The sequence below is a fragment of the Lagenorhynchus albirostris genome, chromosome 5 (genome assembly GCF_949774975.1).
Source record: "Lagenorhynchus albirostris chromosome 5, mLagAlb1.1, whole genome shotgun sequence".
Taxonomy (NCBI): domain Eukaryota; kingdom Metazoa; phylum Chordata; class Mammalia; order Artiodactyla; family Delphinidae; genus Lagenorhynchus; species Lagenorhynchus albirostris.
In genome coordinates, this window is record NC_083099.1 from 11803617 (window position 1) to 11829199 (window position 25583).

General features: G+C 48.2%; 1 protein-coding gene across 1 annotated transcript in view; it reads left to right on the plus strand.

Moving 5' to 3' along the window:
- SH3BP5 (SH3 domain binding protein 5) overlaps positions 1-25583 on the plus strand; it is a 77485-nt gene that overhangs the window by 18877 nt on the left and 33025 nt on the right. The window contains exon 3 of the mRNA XM_060149587.1: positions 9106-9234. Within this exon, the coding sequence (XP_060005570.1) occupies positions 9106-9234 (129 nt within the window). The remainder of the gene's footprint in view (positions 1-9105; positions 9235-25583) is intronic.

A 25583-nucleotide genomic window follows, 5' to 3' on the forward strand; every position in this document is an offset into this window, starting at 1 on the left:
AGCTGTCTTCACCAGGCTCCCTGGTTGGATGAAACTCGTTGATGGGGAATTGGGCCTGAGGGGTGCTGGGTGGGGAGGGGCTGGCTCCAGCCCCCCAGGGGCTCCTGCCCTCGCCCCTCCCCTTCTCCACCTCTGCCTCTTCTCTGCCCCTGGGCCCTCTTGCCTCGGCCTTTCTGGTTTGGCTCCCCAGGTCCTGGCTCTGCCCTGGCGCCGTTTTTCCACTTCTGCCTCTGCTGCAGAATTCCTGAAGGTGAAATCAGATTGTCCTGGCCGCCCTTCTCACAGGGCTGTGACAGCCGCTCCTTGTGGCAAGAAAAACCAGGCAGAGGCAAGGAGACAAGGCAGCAGGAGGACCCAGGAGCGTGGCGTGATCTCTCCGAGTGGGGAGCGGGGTGAAATCTGGGGTCCAGGAGCTGGACCTGTGCTGTCCGGGATGGCAGCCACTAGCCCCATGGGGCGATTTGAAGTACACTTTAAAAATTAAAATTTAATACAAAATCCAGTTAGCTGCACTAAGCACATTTCAAGTTTTCATTTAGCCGCCTGTGGCCGGTGGCCTCTGTAGTGAGCTACACAGATACAGAACATCTGCATTGTTGCAGAAAGTTCTAGCAGCCAGGCCTGGAGGACACTTGATCCCTTTCACTGAAGCTCTAGGAAAGTGGTTTCTTTGTGTGTTTTAGTAGCTACCACAAGTGCTGTTAAAGAATAGATTGGATGGGTGGGGAAAAAACATGTTGTAGTAACATTAAAAACGTTTCAGATACCTTAGAATTGGTCAGGAAGTTGGAGTGTTTCCGGGGGTGCCTTTCATCGTGGAATTCTGGAACATTCCTGATACAGAGACTTTACATCCCCACTCTCTCGTTCTTCAGCCTCTGTCATAATTTTTGCCTTGTTCTAGTTCTTATGTACTGTTTATTCCGTATTTTCCTGGATTCACATTCGTACTTAAGTTTGTTTGAAAATGAGACTTCATGACCAGAAGTGAAAAGTCATCAAAGGGAAATAACTTTGTTTCAAGCAGGCTTTTTTTCTAACATTTTATTTTCTTTTTTATTATTTTTTTAACATCTTTATTGGAGTATAATTGCTTTACATTGTTGTGTTAGTTTCTGCTGTATAACAAAGTGAATCAGCTATATGTGTACATATATCCCTATATCCCCTCCCTCTTGCGTCTCCCTCCCTCCCTCCCACCCTCCCTATATCCCACCCCTCTAGGCGGTCACAAAGCACCAAGCTGATCTCCCTGTGCTATGTGGCTGCTTCCCACTAGCTATTTATTTTACATTTAGTAGCGTATATATGTCAATGCCACTCTTTCACTTCAGTGAAGAATCATATGGACGTGCCCAACTCATAGGGTCCCACTTGCTGACTTTGCAGAGCAATGCTCTTTTGTTTCCAGTGGGTTTATTGTGTTGCCTATCAAATTCTAGCAGATTCCCTTTGGGGAGGGCTCTGAGCCTAACTCCCCCTTTCTTAAAAAGGAGATTAGCAAACGTGAAGAAGGGCTATGAAGAGATAGTGACCCCAAATGGAGGCTTTCTCCTCTTGCGAAGGCCTGAGAAGGAATAGCTGCTTCTCTGTTACTGAAAATACACTGGTGTTTCCCTCCAGCAGGGTCTCTGCAGGGCAGCCCAGGGGCAGGGTGTGGTTTGGTGGCACCAGCTGACCCGATGCTTCTTTTTTTTTTAATTGGGGTATAGTTGTTTTACAGTGTTGTGTTAGTATCTACTGTACAGCAAAGTGAAGTAGAGTTCCCTGTGCTATACAGCAGGTTCTTATTAGTTATCTATTTTATACATATTAGTGTATATATGTTAATCCCAATCTCCCAGTACATTCCCACCGCTTTCCCCCCTTGGTGTCCATACATTTGTTCTCTACATCCGTGTCTCTTATTTGTGCCTTGCAAACCTCACCCGATGCTTTTGGGCCTGAGGTTCCTTTTACACTCCTGTGATCACTGAGCATTTCAGAGAGCTTTTGTTTTTTGTGGGGAACATCTACAGTATCTGCCGTGTTAGAGATTAAAACAGAGTTGTTTTAAACACTTGTATTCATTCATTAAAAATGACAGTAATAAGCCTATTACCTGTCAGCGTAAAGAATATATCTTATCAAAAATAACTGTTTTCCCAAACCAAAAGAAACCCGTGAAAAGAAAGCTGTCATTTTATGGTTTTTATGAGTCTCTTTCATGTCTGGCTTAATAGGCGAGCTGGATGCTCACTTATGCTTCTGCATTCTGTCTCTTGATGTCACCGCTCAAGTAGTCTCTGGAAACTCCACTCAACGCTCATGAGAGAATGAAGGTGAAAGAGGCAAATTAAGTCGAACTCAATTATGAAAATGGTTTTGACCTTGCAGACTCCCAGAAAAGGTCTCAGGGAACCCCCAGTCCCTACCCCCCTGTTCCCTGGACCAGACTTTGGGAGCCAGAGGCGAAGGGAAAGACGCATGGAACTTAGGACTAGTGGTCTGTGCTCCTGACGCTAGCCTGATGCTCCCCTGCGTGTGACCTTAGGTCAAGACAGCACTTCTCCCCTGGGGCTGAGGTCTCTTATCTGGAGACTGGGGAACGCCCTTCTTGCTGAGCCTGGCCATCCTGTCCTACAGGGTCCTTGTGAGTCTCAGATCATGCCTGTGAAATCTTTCCATGAGCAGAAAGCAGTGTATTTATAAATGGCGTTACTAGGGATCTTTTGAAGTTTGGTGTCACCCTTAATCTGTAGGACAGTTATTTTTAAAAACTGACATCGTGTCCTAATCTCGCTTGGTTCTGGGGACGTCTTTGTGAAGGGGAGAGGCTGCCCTTCTCAGCTTACAGGTGAGATCATCGAGGCTTGAGTGAGTGGATTGGCCAGAAAACAGGATTGTCCCCAGGGTGGTGACCCCTGCCCGCTGTTTCCAAGGCACACGGGTGCTGGTTTCGTGGGGCTGAGGTTCTTGTCTGATAGGGCGCTGCATTTTTGACACACTGACATATTCAAACAGGGAGACTGCCACCCTCAGCAGTTCTCTGCGTGAAGAAATTGCCCTCAGTCTGAGTCACCTGATGGATGTGACACAGTTTTGAGATTGGAAGATCTGAGGCCTCATCCAGGCCGAGGGAGCCCTTTTAGAACTCCTTCAAGTGGTGATCTAAAAAAAATCAGCTGGTAAACAGCCCTGGCTGGTATGTGGCTTATTTTTGTTGACTGGTGAAAGCCCTACTCGTTCTCCTGAGGTGTTTGTACTTCTGAACTGCTTCCCTCCATGGATCACTTATCGTAGGGAAAATAGCCAGCTCTCCTCCCTGGACACTCCTGGAAGCAGCCCCCATTCTGATCTTGGGAGACACATTTGCCTGTAATTGTAGGAGACAAAGAACCACGGTCGAGTCTTTTCTCGCACTAGGAAATAAGGCAAAAAACACAAGTTCAATTGTGGCCAGCTGGCCTTAAGATGGATATAAAAAAAAAAAAAAAGAAATGCTTTATACAGGGTAGGTTGAATTAAGTTCCCCAGACCCTGCTCCTCATAAGCATGGCTTTATTATCGGGCAGAAGCCCTCCAGCAGTTACCTGTATTTAGTTACAGTGCTTTGCCACCTTATAGACTGTGGATTGACTTTCCCCTCCCTGAATACATTAATATGACTACCTTAAGGCATACAGTATTTTTCGGTTTTTTTTAAAAGCTTACTTAATTCGTTGCAAATGGTAGAAATTCAATTCCAAATAACTTAAACACAACATAAAGCAAGGGGGGACAATTGGGTGTGTGTGTGCATTATTTTGGCTCTAGGAGAGTGGAGTATGGGGTTAGACTGTAAAGCATTGCTAGGACCAAGAGCTCAAAGTGTCATAGGGACTCCCTCCCTGCCTTTGGCAGGCTCTGCCCTCATGGTGCCAAGATGGCTGCAGTCTGCTCCAGCTTTCATTCCATCTTCTCAGCCATCTCAGTGCAAAAAGTTCCTCTAACAGTTTTAGAAAAGTCCCAGAATGAAATCTTACTGGTTCTGATCAGTCCCGTGCCCTCCCTCAGCAATCCCTGAGGCTAGGAGTATCCCCGACTGATTGGCCAGGCATGGGACCAGTTCTGGGACCAGGGTGAGGCCTGGGAAAATCAGGGCTATTATGTTGGGTAGGCAGGAAAGGTTTTGGTTTGTGGGCTCCCACACCCCAGCATTTGTAGTGAATTATTACTCAGGTAGCCATGACCCTTTGTGGGATAGTACCAGAACTAGGCCCACTCTTTTATCAGGAAGAAGGCTGGCTTTATGTTTAGCTTTTAACACGTCTTGGATGAATAAGTTGTTGGTGCTTGGCTGTCGGCCAGCCATGCGTCATCCTCTCTGGCAACACAGCCTCTTTTATAGAGGGAGACACTGACGTCAAATCATATTTCCTGGGCCCAACACCCTTTGATGGTCACATGCTTGACCAGGCTGGTGGTCCCTGAATCTGCCGACCAGACTCAAATGAAGACCCCAGTCCACTCTTTGGTAAAACCCAGATTTGATCTGGTGATGCCTCTGCTTAAAAATCCACCGTGATATTTTACTACAATTTTAAAAAGGGCAGAAAATAAAATAAAACAGACAACACCCTCCCCCCACCCCATCCCCATTTATTTCTCCCTTAGAGGCAATTTAGTTGATCAGTTTAACATATTTTAGCTGATTATTTAGGTATTTACATCTGTGACTAGTGGCATCTTTAGGAGTCTCTATGTATAGTATCATGTCATCTGCAAACAGTGACAATTTTACTTCTTTTCCAGTTTGGATTCCTTTTATTTCTTTTCTTTCTCTGATTGCCGTGGCTAGGACTTCCAAAGCTGTGTTGAATAATAGTGGTGAGAGTGGACATCCTTGTCTTGTTCCTGATCTTAGAAGAAATGCTTTCAGTTTTTCACCATTGAGGACGATGTTGGCTGTGGGTTTGTGGTATATGGCTTTTATTATGTTGAGGAAAGTTCCCCCTGTGCCTACTTTCTGGAGAGGTTTTATCATAAATGGGTGTTGAATTTTGTCAAAAGCTTTTTCTGTATCTACTGAGATGATCGTATGTTTTATCCTTCAGATTGTTAATATGGTGTATCCCATGGATTGATTCGCGTATATTGAAGAATCCTTGCATTCCTGGGATAAACCCCACTTGATCGTGGTGTCTGACCCTTTTAATGTGCTGTTGGATTCTGTTACTTCTGTGACTCTAAACAGTAGGCTTTGTGTGGCTACTTCTTGACTTTTTAGTTTTAGTTCTTTTTTTTTTTTTTTTTTTGCGGTACGCGGGCCTCTCAGTGTTGCGGCCTCTCCCGTTGCGGAGCACAGTCTCCGGACATGCAGGCTCAGCGGCCATGGCTCACGGGCCCAGCTGCTCTGTGGCATGTGGGATCTTCCCGGACCGGGGCACAAACCCATGTCCCCTGCATCAGCAGGCGGACTCTCAACCACTGCGCCACCAGGGAAGCCCTAGTTTTAGTTCTTATCTGCGGACACCCCCTATGGAAGATGAGGCTTTAGTCTCCTTCCTCCTGTGTCCTCCACCAACCCCGTCCCTCCCAGCAGGACCGCGTTGTAGTCAGTGTTCGACGTTTACACTGTTACAGCTAGGAAAGATCTATTCACAGACATGCCGTCCAGGGAACGATGCGAACTTTTGTTTTTTGTGGTAGAGAATTCTTCAAGCATTGCTGACGACAGGCATGTGGCAAGTAAATTGAGACTCACACGAGAAACCCACCCTGTCTCCCATTGCGTGTGGGATAGAGTTCAAAGGTCTCAGTGTGGCCCACGTGCCTTTCCTTCCTCCGTCCTACCAGCCCTCCCACCTGCCACCCTTTGCTTTGCTGGTCCTTCGATGCCCCCTTCTCTGTCTGGTGAAATGCTCCTCCATCCAAGGCCTGGCTGGAATGGTGCTTTCTCTGGGTGTGTCCTTCCTGGTTGTGTGTTCACTGCAGTGTGTAGACTGAGGTCTTAGTACTTATCACACTGCACGGTGCTTATTTATTTACCGCTTGAGTTTAAATCTTGGCTGTGCTGTTTTCCCAGCTTTGCGACCTTCGGCAAGCTACCTAGTTGCTCTGTGCCTCAGTTTCCCTCTTTGTAAAATGTGGATAACAACCATAGCACCCACAGGGGACTATACTCAAGGTTTTGTAATAACCTATGATGGAAAAGAATCTGAAAAAGAATAGATATACATGTATAGCTGAATCACTGTGCTGTGCACCTGAGCTGTACACCTGAAACTAACACAACATTGAAAATCAACTATACTTCAATTAAGAAAAAAAAGGAACAACCATAAGGTAAGGTAACAACCTGGTAAGGTTGTTAGTGATTGCATATGCTGATGGAATGAAAGCATCTGTAAGTGTCTGCCCCAAGGGAAACTGTCCATCTGTTCCCTGTACCCGCCTCATGCAGGCAGGTGGCTTATAGGCACTGGTGCCCAGAATAGCTCTGGGCAAATCAGAAGTCTCTGAGGGCCTGGCAGGGGAGCTCAGTGAGTGAAGCAGGCTGGGTGTGGTTCAGGCACAGGACGTGGGGACTAGAAAGGACAGTCTCCAAGGGGTGTCTTCTCCTTTACTTCTAGCCAGTGGTTGCCAAGTAGGAATGGGGGCCCAGTTTGGCCAGATCATCCGATTTAAAAAAAAATTTTTTTTTTTTTTTTACGAGAAATGTGAGCATCCGCATTTAAAAAAATATACGATTTTTCCTGACATTTAGTACACAGCGTAGCGGCTGAAGGCCCTAAGCCTGTGGGCCCATAGGCCACTGGTTTGGGGCACAATTCTCATTTCCCGGAGGAGGTGCAGAGTGATGGCGTGACCTGCCCTGGGTCACACGCTGACTGATTTGGCCCCTGGTGTTCCCACCTGTGGTCTGGACGTGGTGCTGGCCCCTCGCCCACCAGGGTGCTGAGTGGGAGGATTCAGCCATGTGTGTAGGTGCGTCTGCCAAGCCTCTGCCCACACGGTAGCAGGTTATTCCCTCACGCCCTCACGTCAGCTCCCCCTGCCTCAGAGCCACCCCGTTGGTGGTGTTTAATAGGATCGTGGGTCTCTTTTTATGCCGGGGGAAAAAAATTGTGTGCATTTATTGAATACCTGCCGTGTGCCCAGGAACTAGTAGGTGTTTTATGTTTGCATTCTCTCTTATTCCTTCCAACAGCCCTCCCTGTGAGATGGAAAGTCACCATTTTATAGGTAATAAAAATTATTCATAAGGAAGTTACCTGATGGGGGCCTCACAGAAAGAGGTTTAACCAGGATTAGATCCATCTCTCTGACACAAATCCCGAGCTCTAGACAACCTGTTACCTCCCACGTACAGGAAGTCAAGTCTAACAGGAGCTCGGTGGAGCTTTGCTTGTCCCTGGCGGCCTGCATGCATCTGTGGCGCGTCCTCTGGAGGACAAGCCTAGCCTTGTTCCGTCTTCGGCAGCTGTAGCTGTAGCACGTGACTGCAAGCCTGGCCAGATAGGAGGGAAGGCAGAGAAAATTATGATAATGAGGAGGATACAGGCCTGGGGGAAGCAACCAAGGCCTCTGTCAGAAGTAGGATGGGACTCAGGAGCTGAGAAGCTCCCATACAAGACAAAGGCCATGTCTTCATATGCTGCAGCCCTGGCACTTTCAAACCCATCTAGAAAACCCAGGGTATGAGATGATGGGGGAAAGGAAATTAGAAGTGATCGGGGCCTTCCTCACCTCCATGAGCCATCCTGTTGGCCCAAGAGGCCCATATAATTTTATGTTTAGAAATAGTTTTCAGATAGCGAGGCAGCCCCTTTGTAGCCAGCGAAGCTCACGTGTTTTACCAGCAGTGCGGCCGGCTGCTCTTGGGGCAGCCCCATGGCTGGTGATCATGTGTTGTTCCTCTTTCCCTGGGCACCCACTTCTGCTCTCAAACGCCCGCACACACCCTGAGGCATGGCTGTGACAGGCCAGTGCCCGAGGGCAGAGGAGTAGAGGGGAGGGACGTGGGGTCTCTGAAGCCCTCACCGACCATCCAACGTGTCCTCCTAGACCTGGGACTAAATGTTGTCTTTTTAATTTTTTTTTCCTCCTTGTGGCATCCATGGATCTGGTTTCCTGACTTTCACAACGTGGTTAACCCTGGCACCGCCCACCTGCCTGTTCTTTTCTCCCAAACTCTTATGCAGGCCACCTTGCTCGTGGCATCTCTGGGAGGGGTGGCCGCCCTTATCTCTAGCCATTCTCTGCATTCCAGACGTCCAGCTTCCTTCAGTCTCTGGAAAACGCCACACTACTCCCTCCCCCCACCCGGTGGGCACTGGTCTGCCACCTGCTCTGGACTCAGTGTTTTGTCTCCTCCCCAGGTGCCCATCCATGATTCAGGCTTCTGTGCAGATAGTAACCCCTGGAAGTTTCCTGCGAGTCTCCCTCTAACCTCGCCCCCCTCCCCCTGCCCGCCTGACCTGGCCTGGTGAGGTTCTCTGCCCTGGGTTCCACGGCACCTGTACTGGTCCCATCCTGGCTCAGACTCGCTGGGTTGGGCTGTAAATGCCTCCCTCACTCACCAGACTGGAAGTGCCCTGAAAGCAGGGACCAAGCCCAAGGCCTAGCACAGGGTTTGGCATGTGGGAAATGTGTACCCGCTGTTTAATGTTGACCACGTTACACGGGTGGGGACATCATGGGAGTGTAGCAAATGGTGCCGTCATTAGGGAGTGAAGCTGCCAGGCGTGGCCGGACTGGGCATCTTCCCCTGGATGGAGCCTTTCAGTCTAACCTGCATTGTCCAATGAGGTAGTCACTGGCCACATTGTTTAAATTTAAATATAGTTACTTAAAATGAAATAAGTTAAAGACTCAGTTCGTCAGTCTTGCTAGTCAGTGTCAAGTGTTCAGTAGCCATGTGTGGTCAGTGGCTGTCATACTGACCAGTGCAGCTCATAGGACACTCCAGCATCGTGGAAGTTTCTCTTGGATGGTGGTGCTCTAGACACCGTCTTGTAAAGGCATGAAATCAGGGGCTTGTAGGCCGAGTGGAGGCCCTTCTGGGTTCTTCCGGTTAAGTAAAGCAGATTTCCGCACGTTCCTTCTTAAGCCTGAACTGTGTCCTCAATTTCCTGTCTGCAGGACATTCGTCAGAAGTTCCGCTCTGTTCTTGTTGAGGCAACGGTGAAACTGGATGAGCTGGTGAAGAAAATTGGCAAAGCTGTGGAAGACTCGAAGCCCTACTGGGAGGCACGGAGGGTGGCGAGGCAGGTAAGCTCTCCTGCTCTGCCCATCACCCCACCCCGCGCCATGGGCGCATCTCTGACTCGTGGGCCTCCTGCTGAAGCTCAGGGGCACAGGAGAGCTGTGGCTTTGTCCACAGGTGCGTTTGGAGTCAGCCCCTTGTTTTCCTCCCCCCCACAGGTTGCTTTCACTCCCGCTCTTGGTACTATTAGTAGGGTGAGCGTGCTGGCATTTGGTTGCCCCTACCAGTGGGTGCTGCCTTACTGCTGGAACTGGTACCCAGGTCCACCTCCCAGGCGGCCGGACCAGAGGCTGTGCTTAGAACATCGGGCTTGTCCTCTGCCCTCCCTGATGACTGCCTGTCGGACAGCAGGAGGAACACTCCCTCCCTCGTATTCTCCTCCCTGGTTTGGGAGAAATTAGCCATCTGCTTCTCTTGGAACATTGGTTCTTTGTCCTGAGAGCCCAAATAGGCAACAGAGGAACCAAGACCAGAAAAGGGGCGGCAGAGGGGCTGTGGTCAGGCAACTGCCGGGGCTGCTGGTTTCAGAGTGTCTTCCTTGGATCGTCACCGATGTGAGGACTTCCCAGCCTGAGATGCAGGCCCTGTGAATGGGAAGGAAAAGAGCTCCCAACACATGGTGGTACCTGCTGTGTGCCAGGCCCTGGGCTGGGGGCTCTCACACTCCTTGGCCCACACTGGGGCTTCCTGCTCAGGTGACTCTTGAGGAGCTGGTCCCGGTTGAGTTCCTGTCCCTGCTGTGTGTTATGTGACAGAAGATGCTGTCGCCTCCCAGGGTCTCTTCCTGTAAGCGGATGCTCAGTGAGTGCAGGTACCACGGCAGGCCCCCACTGTGTGTGCGCAGTGTGCTGTTGGGCTGGGGCGGGGGTGGGGGAGGCGATGGGAAAGCGAGCCCTTGGCAAGCGAAGCCCCAGGAATGTGTTAAGACGGGAGCCATCGAGGATAAGGGGCCAGGACTCGGGCATTCCTCTTCCTTGCCCCGCTCCGCGCACCCCTCAGATTTCTCATCCCCTTGACGCTTTGGTGGTTCTGCCGAGATTCTAGCTACGTATTTGGGTTTTGCACTCTGAATGCTGAACTGAGCTTTCTGGTTGGAACCTTCCAGATAATGTGGCCTTTGTTCCTAGACAGACCAGCTGCCCGAAACCCTTCCTTCCCTGTCCTGCTGCCCTGGACTGTACAACATCCAAGTGCCCATGACTTGTTGGCCTGCAACAAGCCTGAGCAGCCGTCCTTCTCTCCGCCTCCCTCTGGGGCCCCACCCAGGCTGCAGCTTTCTAGAGAGAAGGAGCCCTTCTCCAGAAGGTGCTCACCAGTCCCCAGAAGCTCCCCAACCCTAAGGCATCCTCCCTCCAAAGTGCCCCACGTTGGCGATGTGTCTCACCCACCATAGCCCAGGGTGGTAGTGGTCTTGACCTTGCAGTGAGAAGGCTTCTGGTTAGGTTTGAGGAGAAATTTCTGATAATTGAATGTAAACATTGGGTCAGTGCTGAGGAGGTCATGAAACCTCCTCTTCTGAAAGTCTTCAACACTTGGATTTATGGTCCCTTTGAGGACACAAATATCTGTATAAGAACATCCATGTCCCCATGCCGTCGGGTGATGTCATAGTGGTCTGTGAAAGCATCCCCTTGGAGCCTCCACAGTGGCTTCCCCACGGGAGTTTCCCCACTGGGTCCCCTGAGCTCAGATTTTGGAGCAGAGCTGGGAAAGGGACCTTTGTGTTCAGGGGCCTCTGGAGGTTGGCCGTTTAGCCACCAGCCCCAGCTGATGGGCCTTACCCTCCTCTGGCTGAACGGATGTCATATATGCTCCTACCTCAGAGTCTTTGAACCTGCTGCTCCCCCTGTTTCTTGTTGTCTTAACCATAGGGTTTGCACGGTCCACTCCATCTCCTTCAGCTTTCTGCTCAGATGTCACTTTATCAACAAGGCCTTCCTGGGCTAACATTTAAATGACAACTGCCAGCCCACCATCTCTGCCACCCCAGCCCTCATTCCTTGATTGGCTTTTTCTTCATAGCAGTTCTCACCCCCGACCTGTTATTGTTTACTTGTTTATAGTAGTGAAACTCCACAAATTCCCAGACAGGGAATTTGGTCTGTTTGGGTCATTGCCAGCATACAGAAGGTGTTCACGTCTTGAGGAAACAAACAAATGAACCAATGAGTGAATGACGAGGTTGACCAGATGTTCCTCCCGGCCTTCCGTTGGCATCCCGAGCTTTCCCTCTCCATTGCCGCTTTACTCGCAACTTCTTCCCTGCAGAGGGATAGGAGCATGACTGGCAAATCCAGCTTCATCTGGGTTGGGTTTGTTCAAATCTCATTTGGTGGGTGGGTCTCCAGTTGGCTGTGACACACCTGGAATAGATTTCACACCACTCCCTTTTTGTTCCTCACCCCAATCGTCTTTGATGGAAAAAGAGGTAGGAGGGAGCTACGTTGGGAGGGTCCCACTGCTGGGCAGCAGTGAAGTGTGGCTTTGCGCCTTCCTCTCATCTCTTGGCCAGTGAGGACAATTACCGGGCAGTTACTGAGTCCCGTGGTCAAGTCACTGAGTCATCAGGCCTCATCAGGTGATACAGACTCTGGGGCTGAGTGACTCCCTGTCAGCTGGCAGAGCCCAGGATGAATGTTGAGGGAATCCTGCCTGGCATTATGCCTGCAAACCCCCCCTTAAACTCCTGCCTTTCGCAGGTGGGCAGGAAGAAGGGTAGAAAAGGCTCAGCGTGACCCCTACCCCTTAGCCCCAAGGGACCTTGTTGGTCTCTGGCCGAGGAACTGGAAGGGCGCTCACAGGCTGAGGCCGGGTGAGGATGTCACTTTTTATCTCTGCGGACGGTGGGCCGTCTGGGCTTGGCCAGGAGGCTGAGTCTGTCTCTGACCTTCCTGGTGGTGAAGGGGGCTGCCAAGTGGGGCTTCCTGTTTTCTTCCTCTGGTCTTACCCCCACCCCTTCCTTTCTGTATATACAAACACCTCTGACTGTGTGTAGCAGGGATGGTCTCTGAGAGATGGCTTCAAAGCGTCTCCTCCAAGTGCGTCTCCTCCAAGTGTGTCTGCGTTCTCAGAGCCTCAGCATCCTCGTCTCTGTGGAAACAGTGATCTGAAAACAGTGAAACATGAGAGTCCTGAGACCGTGAGAGTCCTGAGGTGTCCTTAGGACTTAAATGAGCTAATGTTTGATGATGGAATCCCTGTATGATCTTAGATTTTGGTTTCACTAAAAAAAAGATTGTAGAAAATTCAGAAAATAGACAAAAAGAAGAAAATAAGTCCCCATACCTTCTGTTAATATTTGATGTATACCTCCTTTAAAAAAAAAAAAAGAAGCGGTAATACTGTAGTGATGGTTTTATAATGTCTGGAAAGCTCCTGTCCATCCATCCAGAGTCTCAGCGAACAGCGGAGACTTCAAAGAAAAAGACTTCTACAGCTTGGTTTTCCATAAAGCGTTTACAAAGGCTTGTGATTGTTGGGCCAGTAGGAATTGTGTCTGATCATCAGAAATTTGCACTGACTTTATTGTTCCTGATGTCAACTCATTTTCCTACCAGGAGTCAGATCCAGTTCTGTGATCTTGAAAACCCAATCCACATTCCGCCAAGAGTGGGCAGAGCACTTGTTTTTTTTCCTGGGCCAGGTGGGGGCAGGAAACTGGCTTTGATTTATTTGAGGGTTTTGTCCGTGAGCCAGAGCTTGTTTTTAAGGTGGCTTTGACATATCTGCCAGCCCATCTGGCCTTCAGTGTGTGGCGGGGGACATTCTGAAGGGGGGTGGGTGGGCGTGGAGCCTGTGTGACTCAGCAAACTTGAATGGAAGACAGTTTCTTGCTTTCTCTGCTCCCTGTGTTCTAACTAGTCCAACAGTGGCCCCGGGCCTGTCATTTTATCACTGCCTGTTCCAACCCTTGTGATTTTTTTACCTTTTTAAAAAATGGTGGTAAACTGTATGTAGCATAGGATTTACCGTTTTAACTGTTTTTAAGTACACGATTCAGTAGCATTAAGTACATTCACATTGCCGTGTAACCCTCACCACCATCCGCCTTCAGAACTTTATCATTTTCCCAACTGCAACCCTGTACTTATTAAATAATTACTCCCCACTCCTCCCTTCCCCCAGCCTTTGGCAACCACTGTCCTACTTTCTGTCTCTGAATTTGACTCCTCTAAGTACCCCATGTAAGTGGAGTTGTGCAGAGTTTGTCCTTTTGTGACTGGCTTTTGTCACTTAGCATAATGTCTTCAAGGTTCATCCATGTTGTAGCCTGTGTTGGAATTTCATTCCTTTTTAAGGCTGAATAATGTTCCACTGTATGTGTAGACCACATTTTGTTATTCGTTCATCCATCGGTGGACCTTCGGATTTTTTTTTTTTTTTTTTTTTTTTTTTTGCGGTACGCGGGCCTCTCACTGTTGTGGCCTCTCCCGTTGCGGAGCACAGGCTCCGGTCGCGCAGGCCCAGCGGCCATGGCTCACGGGCCCAGCCGCTCCGCGGCATGTGGGATCTTCCCGGACCGGGGCACGAACCCGTGTCCCCTGCATCGGCAGGCGGACTCTCAACCACTGTGCCACCAGGGAAGCCCGGACCTTCGGATTTTGAAATGATTGGAATGTGTCCGGAGACTTTGGAACCCTGAAGGGCAGCATAAATGCAAAATAGTGAGGGTTATTCAGTGCTGACGGTTGCCCGTTTTGTGTTTATGGGACCAGGTAAGTCCATGTGCTTTAACCTCCTTTGGGGGAAGTAAGTGGTTGGGGAAATGTTTGAAACTTAGCTGACTTAACTGTAGGACCACTGGCAAAGCTTGGCCTCTGAGCCAGACTGCCTGGCTTTTAATCCCATTTTACCATTTAATAGCTATGGGACCTCTGCAGGTTACTTAATGTTTGTGCTTTAATTTCTTCATCTCTAAAATGGAATTGTGTATCAGTTAGTTGTTGCTGTGAAACAAACCAAACTCAGTGGCTTAATACATTTATTTAGCTCATGATTTTGCTGGGCAAGTTTTCTGAACTTAGGTTTTGGCTGATCTCATGAATGTGCAGTCAGGTGGTGGGTTGGCTGGGGCGCTGGCTGACCTGGGATGGCTTTATCTGTCAGGCGGTTGACTTGTTGTCAGCTGAGGTGTCGGGTGGCTGGACCACGTGCATCTCATCCAACAAGCTAGTGTGGGCTTCTTCATATGGTGCTGGGATTCTAGGAACAGAAACGGCAAGCCCTTTCCAAGCCTCTGCTTGCATCACATTTGTTAATGTCCTGCTGGTCTGAGTAAGTCACATGGCTCGTCCAAAAGCAAGAGGTAGGGAAAAAATAAACTCCACCTGCAAAAATACCTGCAAAGTATTACTGCCATTTTTGCAGTTTACCACAGTGATTAAGTTAGTTCATATAAAGCATTTGGATGAAAGAAAATGAATGTTAAGTTATTATTCCAGATGTATTTTTCTATCAAATATTATATCTCCAAGGTGGATCTGCTATGTTAAAAAACAAAACAAATACACCACCGCCACCGCAAAAAGATACCCTGTGGGTGGAAGAAGAAACAGTCCTCTGCTGGCTGGGAGGGGATATGGAAGATGTAGAGACAGAAGGGTGGCCCCAGGCAGGGTGGGTACATACCAAGTTGCTTGTGAAGATAAAACGTGGCAGAGGATCGAAAATGATGATGAGGGGATAGCTGACTTACCTTGCGACTGATGGAAAGCCCTCCAAGCCCAAACGGATGAGTGGCGGGGACCTTGAATGGAAGGGAAGTCATGTTTCCAATGAAAGGAGTAAGTCAAATATGTCAGATAATCCCCTGAATTCTTATGTTAATCACTATCATAGTCTTCTGTTGTTGGGAAATCTGGACGTTGATTTTGTTTACAGAAGACCTTCCCTAAGTGGAGAACAGGAAGCCTGGGACTTTGCAGAGATGGGACAAAAATGCAAGTGTATGTCAATACAGGTTATTCTCTACTTGTCCATGAATTTTTTTCTTCTAATTCATTATTTTCTTTCATTCGACAGATATTTACAGTGTTCCTACTAAGTGTCATGCACTATTTTAGCCACTTGTCAAGAACAGAAGAAAGACTGTGTCCCGTAGAGCTGACAGTCCCCTCTTGGCAGTCTTATAAAAGTTGTGTGGGATGGAATGTTTTGGGCAAAAGTAGAATCTTTGTTACTGATCTGGATTCGTGTGTGTGTGTCTGTGTGTGTGTGTGTGTGTGTGTGTCTGTGTGTGTGTGTGTGTGTGTGTGTGTGTGTGTGTGTGGTTTTTCCCCCTTCATTTGAGAAATGGAGTGAAGCATTGCTCCCAGGGAAACAGGATTGTTCCTGAGAGCCTCTGGTCACAATTTCATCAAACACAATTTTGTTTTATGTATGTTTCTCTTTAAAGGCACCTTCTTTAATCTGTATGTCTTACTAATTCTATACAATGTTTCTTTACAATGAAACACTAGCCCAGAAGGGATGAACATTTCCCTGCCCCTGCGTGAGGGAACCAAAAATTTCTCTGGCTTTCAGCCCCACACCGTATTGTGCTTCTGTCGTGACCTCTCAGGCATTGTTGCCACACATTTAGCTGCGTTTCCATGGCTTCATCTTGCCCTACAGACTTGACGTTAGCGCTTACTGGAGCGGCGTCTTGTACGGATCTGCACATTTCCTCTTCCTTTTTCTGAATGTACTGTATTGTTGATTCATTAACAGTGAACGCATGGCCAACGGCATGATGACTCACGCCTGGAAGTGGCTCATCTAAAACACGTATTTTCTCTGTAAGGCACGTCACAGCTGTCCTGTGCTTAGGGAAGACCCCAGATGGCACTCAGCACTAGGCTTGGGGGCCACCTTAGAGAGGAACCACCGATGAAAAGCGCAAAAATGTGAAAAACATGGCACTCAGTAGACCGTGAGAAGGATGGGTGTTTGCAACCTGACAGCCGGAACAGAAGGCAGGGGGTCCTCTCTGCTTGGCCTCAGCTGGCATCGTGCACATCAAGACTCACATTTTTTTTGCTTCTCTGGGCTGGTCCGTGAATGGCTCCAAAAGTGCAGTAAATGCTGATTTTGGGGTTACAAATAAATCATAGCGGGTAGGCAAATTCACAAATATGGAATCCATTGAATAATGAGGATCACCGTACTCAAGAAGTGGAGAGCCCGGTGGGGAGGAACATCTGTTAGAGAACAGGTATAGATGGCACAGGTGTAGACAGTGTGTGGAGGAGGCCGGTGGAGTGAGGTCACGGGGTGTGTGCGCATGTGTGTAAAGCTTTGGAAACACACCTGGGCCCCTGAGTATGAGACAGTCTGGGTAAAGGACAGAGGAGCCGCAATCTGAGGGTGGAGCCGGCGTGGACGGGACCTGGCCTGAGTCCGTCAGCTCCAGGGCTGTGTGGTGGGGCCTCGGGCAGCTGAAGGACCAGGCAGGGAGGGAACCGCATGGCCCGATGAGGGAGGGTGCAGCCTCAGCCTAGCCTCCTGCCTGGGTAGAGTAGCCGCGGTGGCTCTTGCGTGTGGGCTCAGGTTGTGTTGGAGAAACTGATGGGGCACTGATGCCACATGTCGGGTCCGTACTGGTGGCAGCTCCGCAAGGAGGTCCAGCGGTGTCTCAGGCACCACGTGTCCCCATAATACAGATGAGGAAACGAGCCTCGCAGCCCAGAGACCATCACTCGGGCCTTCACATGCGCCTTTCCCGTGCTGTGATCTGATCTGGGAGGACGTGGAGGGGGCTGGATCGGATTCAGTGGTTAACCGGCTGCCAAGAGTGAGTCATGAGAACTCCAAGGCTGTGACCCGAAGAGGCAGCAGGCAGCTGAAGCGCAGTCGGGTGTAGCCCTGGGAGAAGGTGGTGAGCTTCTCCTCCCCTGAAAGTTCTAGCAGCACCTGGTGCCCGAGTGGGAGCCTCACAGTGATGCAGGCACGTTGCAGGGGGGCTCTGGGCGTGGACAGCACAGACGTGACTGTTTCCGGGAAGACAGGATGTGGACAGAGCCATCAGAGGTCAAGGATGGAGGGGAAGGAGGGTTGTTGTAACGCTCTTTGTACACCAGGCACTTTCCCAAGCACCAGGGCAATATTTTTTTTTTATGCGGTACGCGGCCTCTCACTGCTGTGGCCTCTCCCGTTGCGGAGCACAGGCTCCGGTCGCGCAGGCTCAGCGGCCATGGCTCACGGGCCCAGCCGCTCCGCGGCACGTGGGATCTTCCCGGACCGGGGCACGAACCTGCATCCCCTGTATTGGCAGGCGGACTCTCAACCACTGCGCCACCAGGGAAGAAGGGCAGTACTTTTAAAAAACCTGCTGCAGAGGAGGAAACTGAGGCTTAGAGAAAGGTTATTCAAGGGGCTCCCATGGCCCTCATTTACTTGGATCTGTGGGGTGCCTGGGCCTGCAGGGGTGGGTCCCTTATAGACATGAACCCACTGGGGCCTGACGGAAGGTGGCCAGGCGATGGTATCATTACTGCCGTCACACGGAGGGGACAGTAACTAAGGCTTTGGGAGGTAAGGGAACGTGCCCAGACCACAGACCCCGTGGAGAGGAGCGAAGATTTGAACCCCCGTCTCCCTGCTTCTGGCTGTTGCCTGCAGCCTGGTGCTGGCACTATGACGGTATTTGGGGACTGTTGAAAACCTGACCACGTCCTGACACATCTTATGGGAACAGGTAAGAGAAATACTCGACTCGTAGGGCTAAGGGGAGATGCTGGGCTCATCTGCAGTTATTTCCCTGCCTCTGCTGCCCTGGGGCACCTGGGAGGCTCTTGCGAAGTCATTGGTGGCCCCTTGAAACTTCTTCCCCTCCTGGGACCTGAGTGCACTTTCGTCCTGCCTCCCTCTTTCCCGGTCACTTTTGTTTCTGCTGAGCCTGTGCCTGCCTGGGTGGCAGCTGTCCGTGTGAGGAGGGCCGGGTCAGTGACGTCCGTCCCTGTGATCCTGGTCACATTCCCACTGGGCGGCCACAGGCCGGTTCCTGGGAACTGCATCACCCATGCACCCGGGCTGAGGGCAGGCCGCTGGGTGACGGGGGCACCTGTCCCGAAGCAGAGTCCCTGGTGATTTACGGCAGGAGGGGGATGTGCTATTAACCCACCTTGGCCCGCAGGACCGCCCTGCCTTGCAGTCTTGGCTGGAGATTCCAGGGAAGAAGCAGCCACATTGGGAGGCCTAGAATCTTGCGTCAAGATGGGGTCAGTGGGGAGACGAGGGGCAGCCTCTGACCCAGGGTGAAGGCTCCCGACATAGAGCAGGTCTCGAGGCTTCCAGAAGGACCCAACCCCCTTTGGAGCCATTGCCCCTCCTGCTGGGCTGGCTGTGCTTCCAGCATCCTCCACGCTCCCATGACTGTAGAAGAAGTGTGGCAGATCTGAGGTTTTCTCTTCTGTGGTGCGAGGACCACCTGCATTTGACCCTTCCTGCCTGGTGGGCAGCAGGAAGCCAGGAATGGGGCTAGTGGCCAGCAGGGTCTCAGCGGGGCAGTATGATGCTGGGGGTGCTGCCCCCGCGCCCCCCGCCGATGCCTGGTCTGTTGGGGGCTTCTCAGGGACAGTCCCCTTTTCCTTTCAATGGCCTTTTGCTGAGGCCTGGCTGATTCCCATAAGTGCTGCTTGAAGCTGACAGATGTGGTTTGTCACCACAGGAGGGGAAGCAGGATGTGGAGTTCTGTCCCGAATCTGAAACCATGAGGCTCCTTGGATGTTTCTCTTCGTCTTTTCTTTCTTCCCTCCCCCGCCTCCATCCCCCCTTCCGTCTATTATCAATAAAATCAGTGAGATTGCTGCTTCCACATGGATCGCCCTTCCCTCCCCCTCCTGTAAACCACTGGCATTCCCTAGAGGGAGCAGCAGGGTGACTGATTTCTCAGTTGAAGAAAATCAGAGTATGGGATGTATTTTTGCTACCAGTTTTGTCAACACGGGTAGGCCTCTTATGTTGCCAGGCAACAGGGTTTGGTCCCCAGCCAGCGGTGACGTTTCTCTTGAACATTTTGACTTAGCTTTCCTCGCCTGGGGACACCCCCTGCCCACCCTACTTTCCTCCTTTTCTCTCCCCCTTCCCAGTGTGACTTCCTGTCCCCCCTTCCCTTCTAGGAAAACTTCCCCCTGAGAATCTGATGGACTTATTCACGCTGAGGAGGGGATGACTGATAGGCTTCGAGGTTTATGGTCTTTGGATGTTCAAGTAGTTCTGCTTAGAAATACTCCCATAGCTTGGGTTTTTCTGCTTGGGGCTCATCACACAGGGGGAGCTTCTTGAAATGTGTGTAAGGGAACCATGCCCATCACACCAAGAGGGAGGTGCTGAGGAGTCCAGGCCATAGACGAGTTTTCGTTTCTGCCTGGTGAAAGATCCTTGTGGAGTTGAAGCCCTAAAGGTAGGGTTGGCAGACAGAATACAGGACACCCAGTTCAAGTTGAATTTCAGATCGTTTTTTTTAAGCATCACTCTGTCCCATGTAAACCTTGGGACACACTTCACTGAAACAGATGATTTGTTTATCTGAAATTCAAATGGGCCTGGGAGTCCTGTATTTTTATTTGCTAAATCTGGCAGTCCTGCTGAGGAGGGAAGCTGTGGTCTGAGTCATCAGCCAGGCGGAGAAAGTAGTTTCAGAGTTGGCCGCCCCTTCTCGGGGCTCCTGAAGTTACAGCGCTCAGCCGTTGGAGAGTTGTGGTCCCCACCTTGCCACCTGGCAGGTACAGGACGGGCACTTGTGCTAGGATTCCAAATGACTAAAATGCACTCAGCTTGGTGCTTCTAGGAGGAAATGGGGTTCCTAAGAGAGGTGCCTGAGGCTGACATTTTTTTCTGGCCCTCCCTGGCCCTCCCTAGCTTGATCGCTGCATTCCGAAGGGCCTCATGGGAGGCCACAGCACTGAGTCTCCTCTGAAGGACCTTCCAGAAGGTGAGCTCCCCAGCTGTCCTCCCTCCGCTGCCGGGCGTAAGCCTCCCTCCAGCTCTCTCTCCTTCCCCATCCTCGAGTGCCTTAATTAGTTTGATCATTTATTCATTTGCTTGTTTATTCATGTTTCCATTTAGAACTTCCTTAGGCACTAGAGGAAAGGGTGCCTCTTTGCTTCAATTAAGGCAGTGATCAGCTGGCTTTAGGAAGCCTCACTTTGAAGAAGTGGTTTAAATGGAAGTAAAATAAACAAAATACCATGTGTTCATCAATTTGTTACTGGCCTCAAGTGCATTCCACAGCCTTTTGGCAAAGCACTGTACTGCAGAGAAGGTGATGGGCCTTTTCTATTTCTGAAAATCATGGTGTGTCTTCTAAGTTCTCTCATTCTTTGAATTTAAGTCTCTTGATCTCAGGCTCAAGCCAACTGAGCGAAGATTCTCTTTATACAGAGACGACTGCGAGGTGTTTTCACACTGACCCTGGGCAGTCAACCAGGGTGGCTGCAGGCACCTGTAGCGGGCTCTCCTGAGAGCAGTTGTTGGAAAGAAATTGACATGTGAGGCAATGTATTAGTTCAGGTAGGTTCCTCTTCAATCTGGCTCCACCCCAAGCCCGTAAAAAAATATACAAATGAACTTCTACAACCTAAAATTCTGAAATTTATATTGCCTTGTACACAAAATAATGGCCTCATCCTGTATCAGCCAGGAATTTCCTTTTGCTGCAAGTAACACAGGGCTAAAAAACAGTGGCCGAAACACACAAGAGTACTTTCTCTCACCTGAAAGAAGACCTGAATTAGGCAGTCTAGGTGGATGCCCTGAGTCCAGGGTCATCTGAGATCCAGTGTCGTATTTATTGCTCAATCCTAGTGTGTGAGTCCCATCCTCGGAGTCACCTCATTGTCCAGGATAGCTCCAGACGCTCAAGCCATCTCATCTGTATTTCAGGAAAAGAGGAAGGGGAAAGGACGTATGCCCCTTGTATTTGAAAGAGTCTACCCAGAAGTCCCAGGCAACACGCTGCTTCTCTTTCATTGCTGGTTCTCTCATTCTTTGAATTTAAGTCTCTTGATCTCAGGCTTACAGCTGAACACAGTTTCTCTTTGTACAGAGAAGACTGGGGAGGTGTTTTCACACTGACCCCGGGCATAGTCGTGGGTAGCAAGAAAGGCTTGGCTTGGAGCGTTTTAGCTAGCAGGGTTGTTTCTAAGGATGAAGAGAAGCATGGATACTGAGAGGCAGCTAACTACCTCTGCCGTGTCTTTGCTGTGGTTTATTCATCTTCTAGGGAGGCTCTTGGTTGGAAAGACTTAGAGGTGGGCATATGTGACCCATAGAGCAGGCATAGGACTCCTCCTCCGAGGGAACTGCTGCAAACCCCGTACCTCTCTGCTCCATCACTTCTGTCCCTTTCTGCTACATGGGAAACTTCCTTTCCTTTGCATTATGTTGGAGTCCTAGGAGAAAATGCTAGCTGTGTTGAATAATAGTGGTGAGAGTGGACATCCTTGTCTTGTTCCTGATCTTAGAAGAAATGCTTTCAGTTTTTCACCATTGAGGACGATGTTGGCTGTGGGTTTGTCATATATGGCCTTTATTATGTTGAGGGAAGTTCCCTCTGTGCCTGCTTTCTGCAGGGTTTTTATCATAAATGGGTGTTGAATTTTGTCAAAAGCTTTCTCTGCATCTGTTGAGATGATCATATGGTTTTTCTCCTTCAGTTTGTTAATATGGTGTATCACCTTGATTGATTTGAGTATATTGAAGAATCCTTGTGTTCCTGAAATAAACCCCACTTGATCATAGTGTATGATCCTTTTTAATGTGCTGTTGGATTCTCTTTGCTAGTATTTTGTTGAGGATTTCTGTATCTATGTTCATCAGTGATATTGGCCTGTAGTTTTCTTTCTTTGTGACATCCTTGTTTGGTTTTGGTATCAGGGTGATGGTGGCCTCGTAGAATGAGTTTGGGAGTGTTCCTCCCTCTGCTATATTTTGGAAGAGTTTGAGAAGGATAGGTATTAGCTCTTCTCTAAATGTTTGATAGAATTCGCCTGTGAAGCCATCTGGTCCTGGGCTTTTCTTTGTTGGAAGATTTTTAATCACAGTTTCAATTTCAGTGCTTGTGATTGGTCTGTTCATATTTTCTATTTCTTCCTGATTCAGTCTTGGCAGGTTGTGCTTTTCTAAGAATTTGTCCATTTCTTCCAGGTTGTCCATTTTATTGGCATAGAGTTGCTTGTAGTAATCTCTCATGATCTTTTGTATTTCTGCAGTGTCAGTTTTTACTTCTCCTTTTTCATTTCTAATTCTATTGATTTGAGTCTTCTCCCTTTTTTTCTTGATGAGTCTGGCTAGTGGTTTATCTATTTTGTTTACCTTCTCAAAGAACCAGCTTTTAGTTTTATTGATCTTTGCTATTGTTTCCTTCATTTCTTTTTTCTTTGATTTCTGATCTGATCTTTATGATTTATTTCCTTCTGCTAACTTTGGGGTTTTTTTGTTCTTCTTTCTCTAATTGCTTTAGGTGCAAGATTAGGTTGTTTATTCGAGATGTTTCCTGTTTCTTAAGGCAGGATTGTATTGCTATAAAATTCCCTCTTAGAACTGCTTTTGCTGCATCCCATAGGTTTTGGGTCATCGTGTCTCCATTGTCATTTGTTTCTAGGTATTTTTTAATTTTCTCTTTGATTTCTTCAGTGATCACTTCGTTATTAAGTAGTGTATTGTTTAGCCTCCATGTGTGTATTTTTTACAGATCTTTTCCTGTAATTGATATCTAGTCTCATAGCATTGTGGTTGGAAAAGATACTTGATACAATTTCAATTTTCTTAAATTTACCAAGGCTTGATTTGTGACCCAAGATATGATCTATCCTGGAGAATGTTCCATGAGCACTTGAGAAAAATGTGTATTCTACTGTTTTTTGGATGGAATGTCCTATAAATATCAATTAAGTCCATCTTGTGTAATGTATCATTTAAAGCTTGTGTTTCCTTATTTATTTTCATTTTGGATGATCTGTTCATGGGTGAAAGTGGGGTGTTAAATTCCCCTAATATGAATGTGTTATTGTCGATTTCCCCTTTTTTGGCTGTGAGTATTTGCCTTATGTATTGAGGTGCTCCTATGTTGGGTGCATAAATATTTACAATTGTTATATCTTCTTGTTGGATCAATCCCTTGATCATTATGTAGTGTCCTTCTTTGTCTCTTCTAATAGTGTTTATTTTAAAGTCTATTTTGTCTGATATGAGAATTGCTACTCCAGCTATCTGTTGGTTTCCATTTGCATGGAATATCTTGTTCCATCCCCTCACTTTCAGTCTGTATGTGTCTCTAGGTCTGAAGTGGGTCTCTTGTAGACAGCATATATATGGGTCTTGTTTTTGTATCCATTCAGCCAGTCTTTGTCTTTTGGTGGGAGCATTTAACCCATTTACATTTAAGGTAATTATCGATAGGTATGTTCCTATTCCCAGTTTCTTAATTGTTTTGGGTTAGTTATCGTAGCTCTTTTCCTTCTCTGTGTTTCTTGCCTAGAGAAGGTCCTTTAGCATTTGTTGTAAAGCTGGTTTCATGGTGCTGAACTCTCTCAGCTTTTGCTTGTCTGTAAAGGTTTTAATTTCTCCATCAAATCTGAATGAGATCCTTGCTGGGTAGAGTAATCTTGGTTGTAGGTTTTTCTCCTTCATCACTTTAAACATGTCCTGCCACTCCCTTCTGGCTTGCAGAGTTTCTGCTGAAAGATCAGCTGTTAACCTTATGGGGATTCCCTTGTGTGTTATTTGTTGTTTTTCTCTTGCTGCTTTTAATATGTTTTCTTTGTATTTAATTTTTGACAGGTTGATTAATATGTGTCTTGGCGTGTTTCTCCTTGGATTTATCCTGTATGGGACTCTCTGTGCCTCCTGGACTTGCTTAACTATTTCCTTTCCCATATTAGGGAAGTTTTCAACTATAATCTTTTCAAATATTTTCTCAGTCCCTTTCTTTTTCTCTTCTTCTTCTGGAACCCCTATAATTCGAATGTTGGTGTGTTTAATGTTGTCGTAGAGGTCTCTGAGACTGTCCTCAGTTCTTTTCATTCTTTTTCCTTTATTCCGTTCTGCAGCAGTTATTTCCACTATTTTATCTTCCAGGTCACTTATCCATTCTTCTGCCTCAGTTATTCTGCTATTGATCCCATCTAGAGTATTTTTAATTTCATTTATTGTGTTGCTCATCGTTCCTTGTTTCATCTTTAGTTCTTCTAGGTCCTTGTTAAATGTTTCTTGCATTTCCTCTATTCTGTTTCCAAGATTTTGGATCATCTGTATTCTCATTATTCTGAATTCTTTTTCAGGTAGACTGCCTATTTCCTGTTCATTTGTTAAGTGTGGTGGGTTTTTATCTTGCTCCTTCATCTGCTGTGTGTTTTTCTGTCTTCTCATTTTGCTTATTTTACAGTGTTTGGGGTCTCCTTTTTGCAGGCTGCAGGTCCGTAGTTCCCGTTATTTTTGGTGTCTGTCCCCAGTGGCTAAAGTGGGTTCAGTGGGTTGTGTAGGCTTCCTGGTGGAGGGGACTAGTGCTTGTGTTTTGGTGGATGAGGCTGGATCTTGTCTTTCTGGTGGGCAGGTCCACGTCTGGTGGTGTGTTTTGGGGTGTCTGTGGACTTATTATGATTTTAGGCAGCCTCTCTGCTAATGGGTGGGGTTGTGTTCCTGTCTTGCTAGTTCTTTGGCATAGGGTGTCCAGCACTGTAGCTTGCTGGTCATTGAGTGAAGCTGGGTGCTGGTGTTGAGATGGAGATCTCTGGGAGATTTTTGCCGTTTGATATTATGTGGAGCTGGGAGGTCTCTTGTGGACCAGTGTCCTGAGGTTGGCTCTCCCACCTCAGAGGCACAGCACTGACTCCTGGCTGCAGCACCAAGAGCCTTTCATCCACATGGTTCAGAATAAAAGGTAGAAAAAGTAGAAAGAAAGAATTAGTAGAAGTAGAAAGAAAGAGGAAGGAAGGAGGGAAGGGAGAAAGAAAAGAAAGAGGATAAAATAAAATAAAGTAAGATAAAATAAAGTTATTAAAATAAAAAATAATTATTAAGAAAAAAAGGGCTTCCCTGGTGGCGCAGTGGTTGAGAGTCCACCTGCCGATGCAGGGGACACGGGTTCGTGCCCCGGTCCGGGAGGATCCCACATGTGGAGCGGCTGGGCCGCTGAGCCTGCGCGTCCAGAGCCTGCGTGTCCAGAGCCTGTGCTCCGCAATGGGAGAGGCCCCAAATGTGAGAGGCCCGCATAACGCAAAAAAAAAAAAAAAAAAAAAAAAAAGAAAAAACAATGTTTTTTTAAAGAGGAAAAAAAAATGGACAGATAGAACCCTAGGACAAATGGTGAAAGCAAAGCTATACAGAAAAAAATCTCACACAGAAGCATACACATACACACTCACAAAAAGAGGAA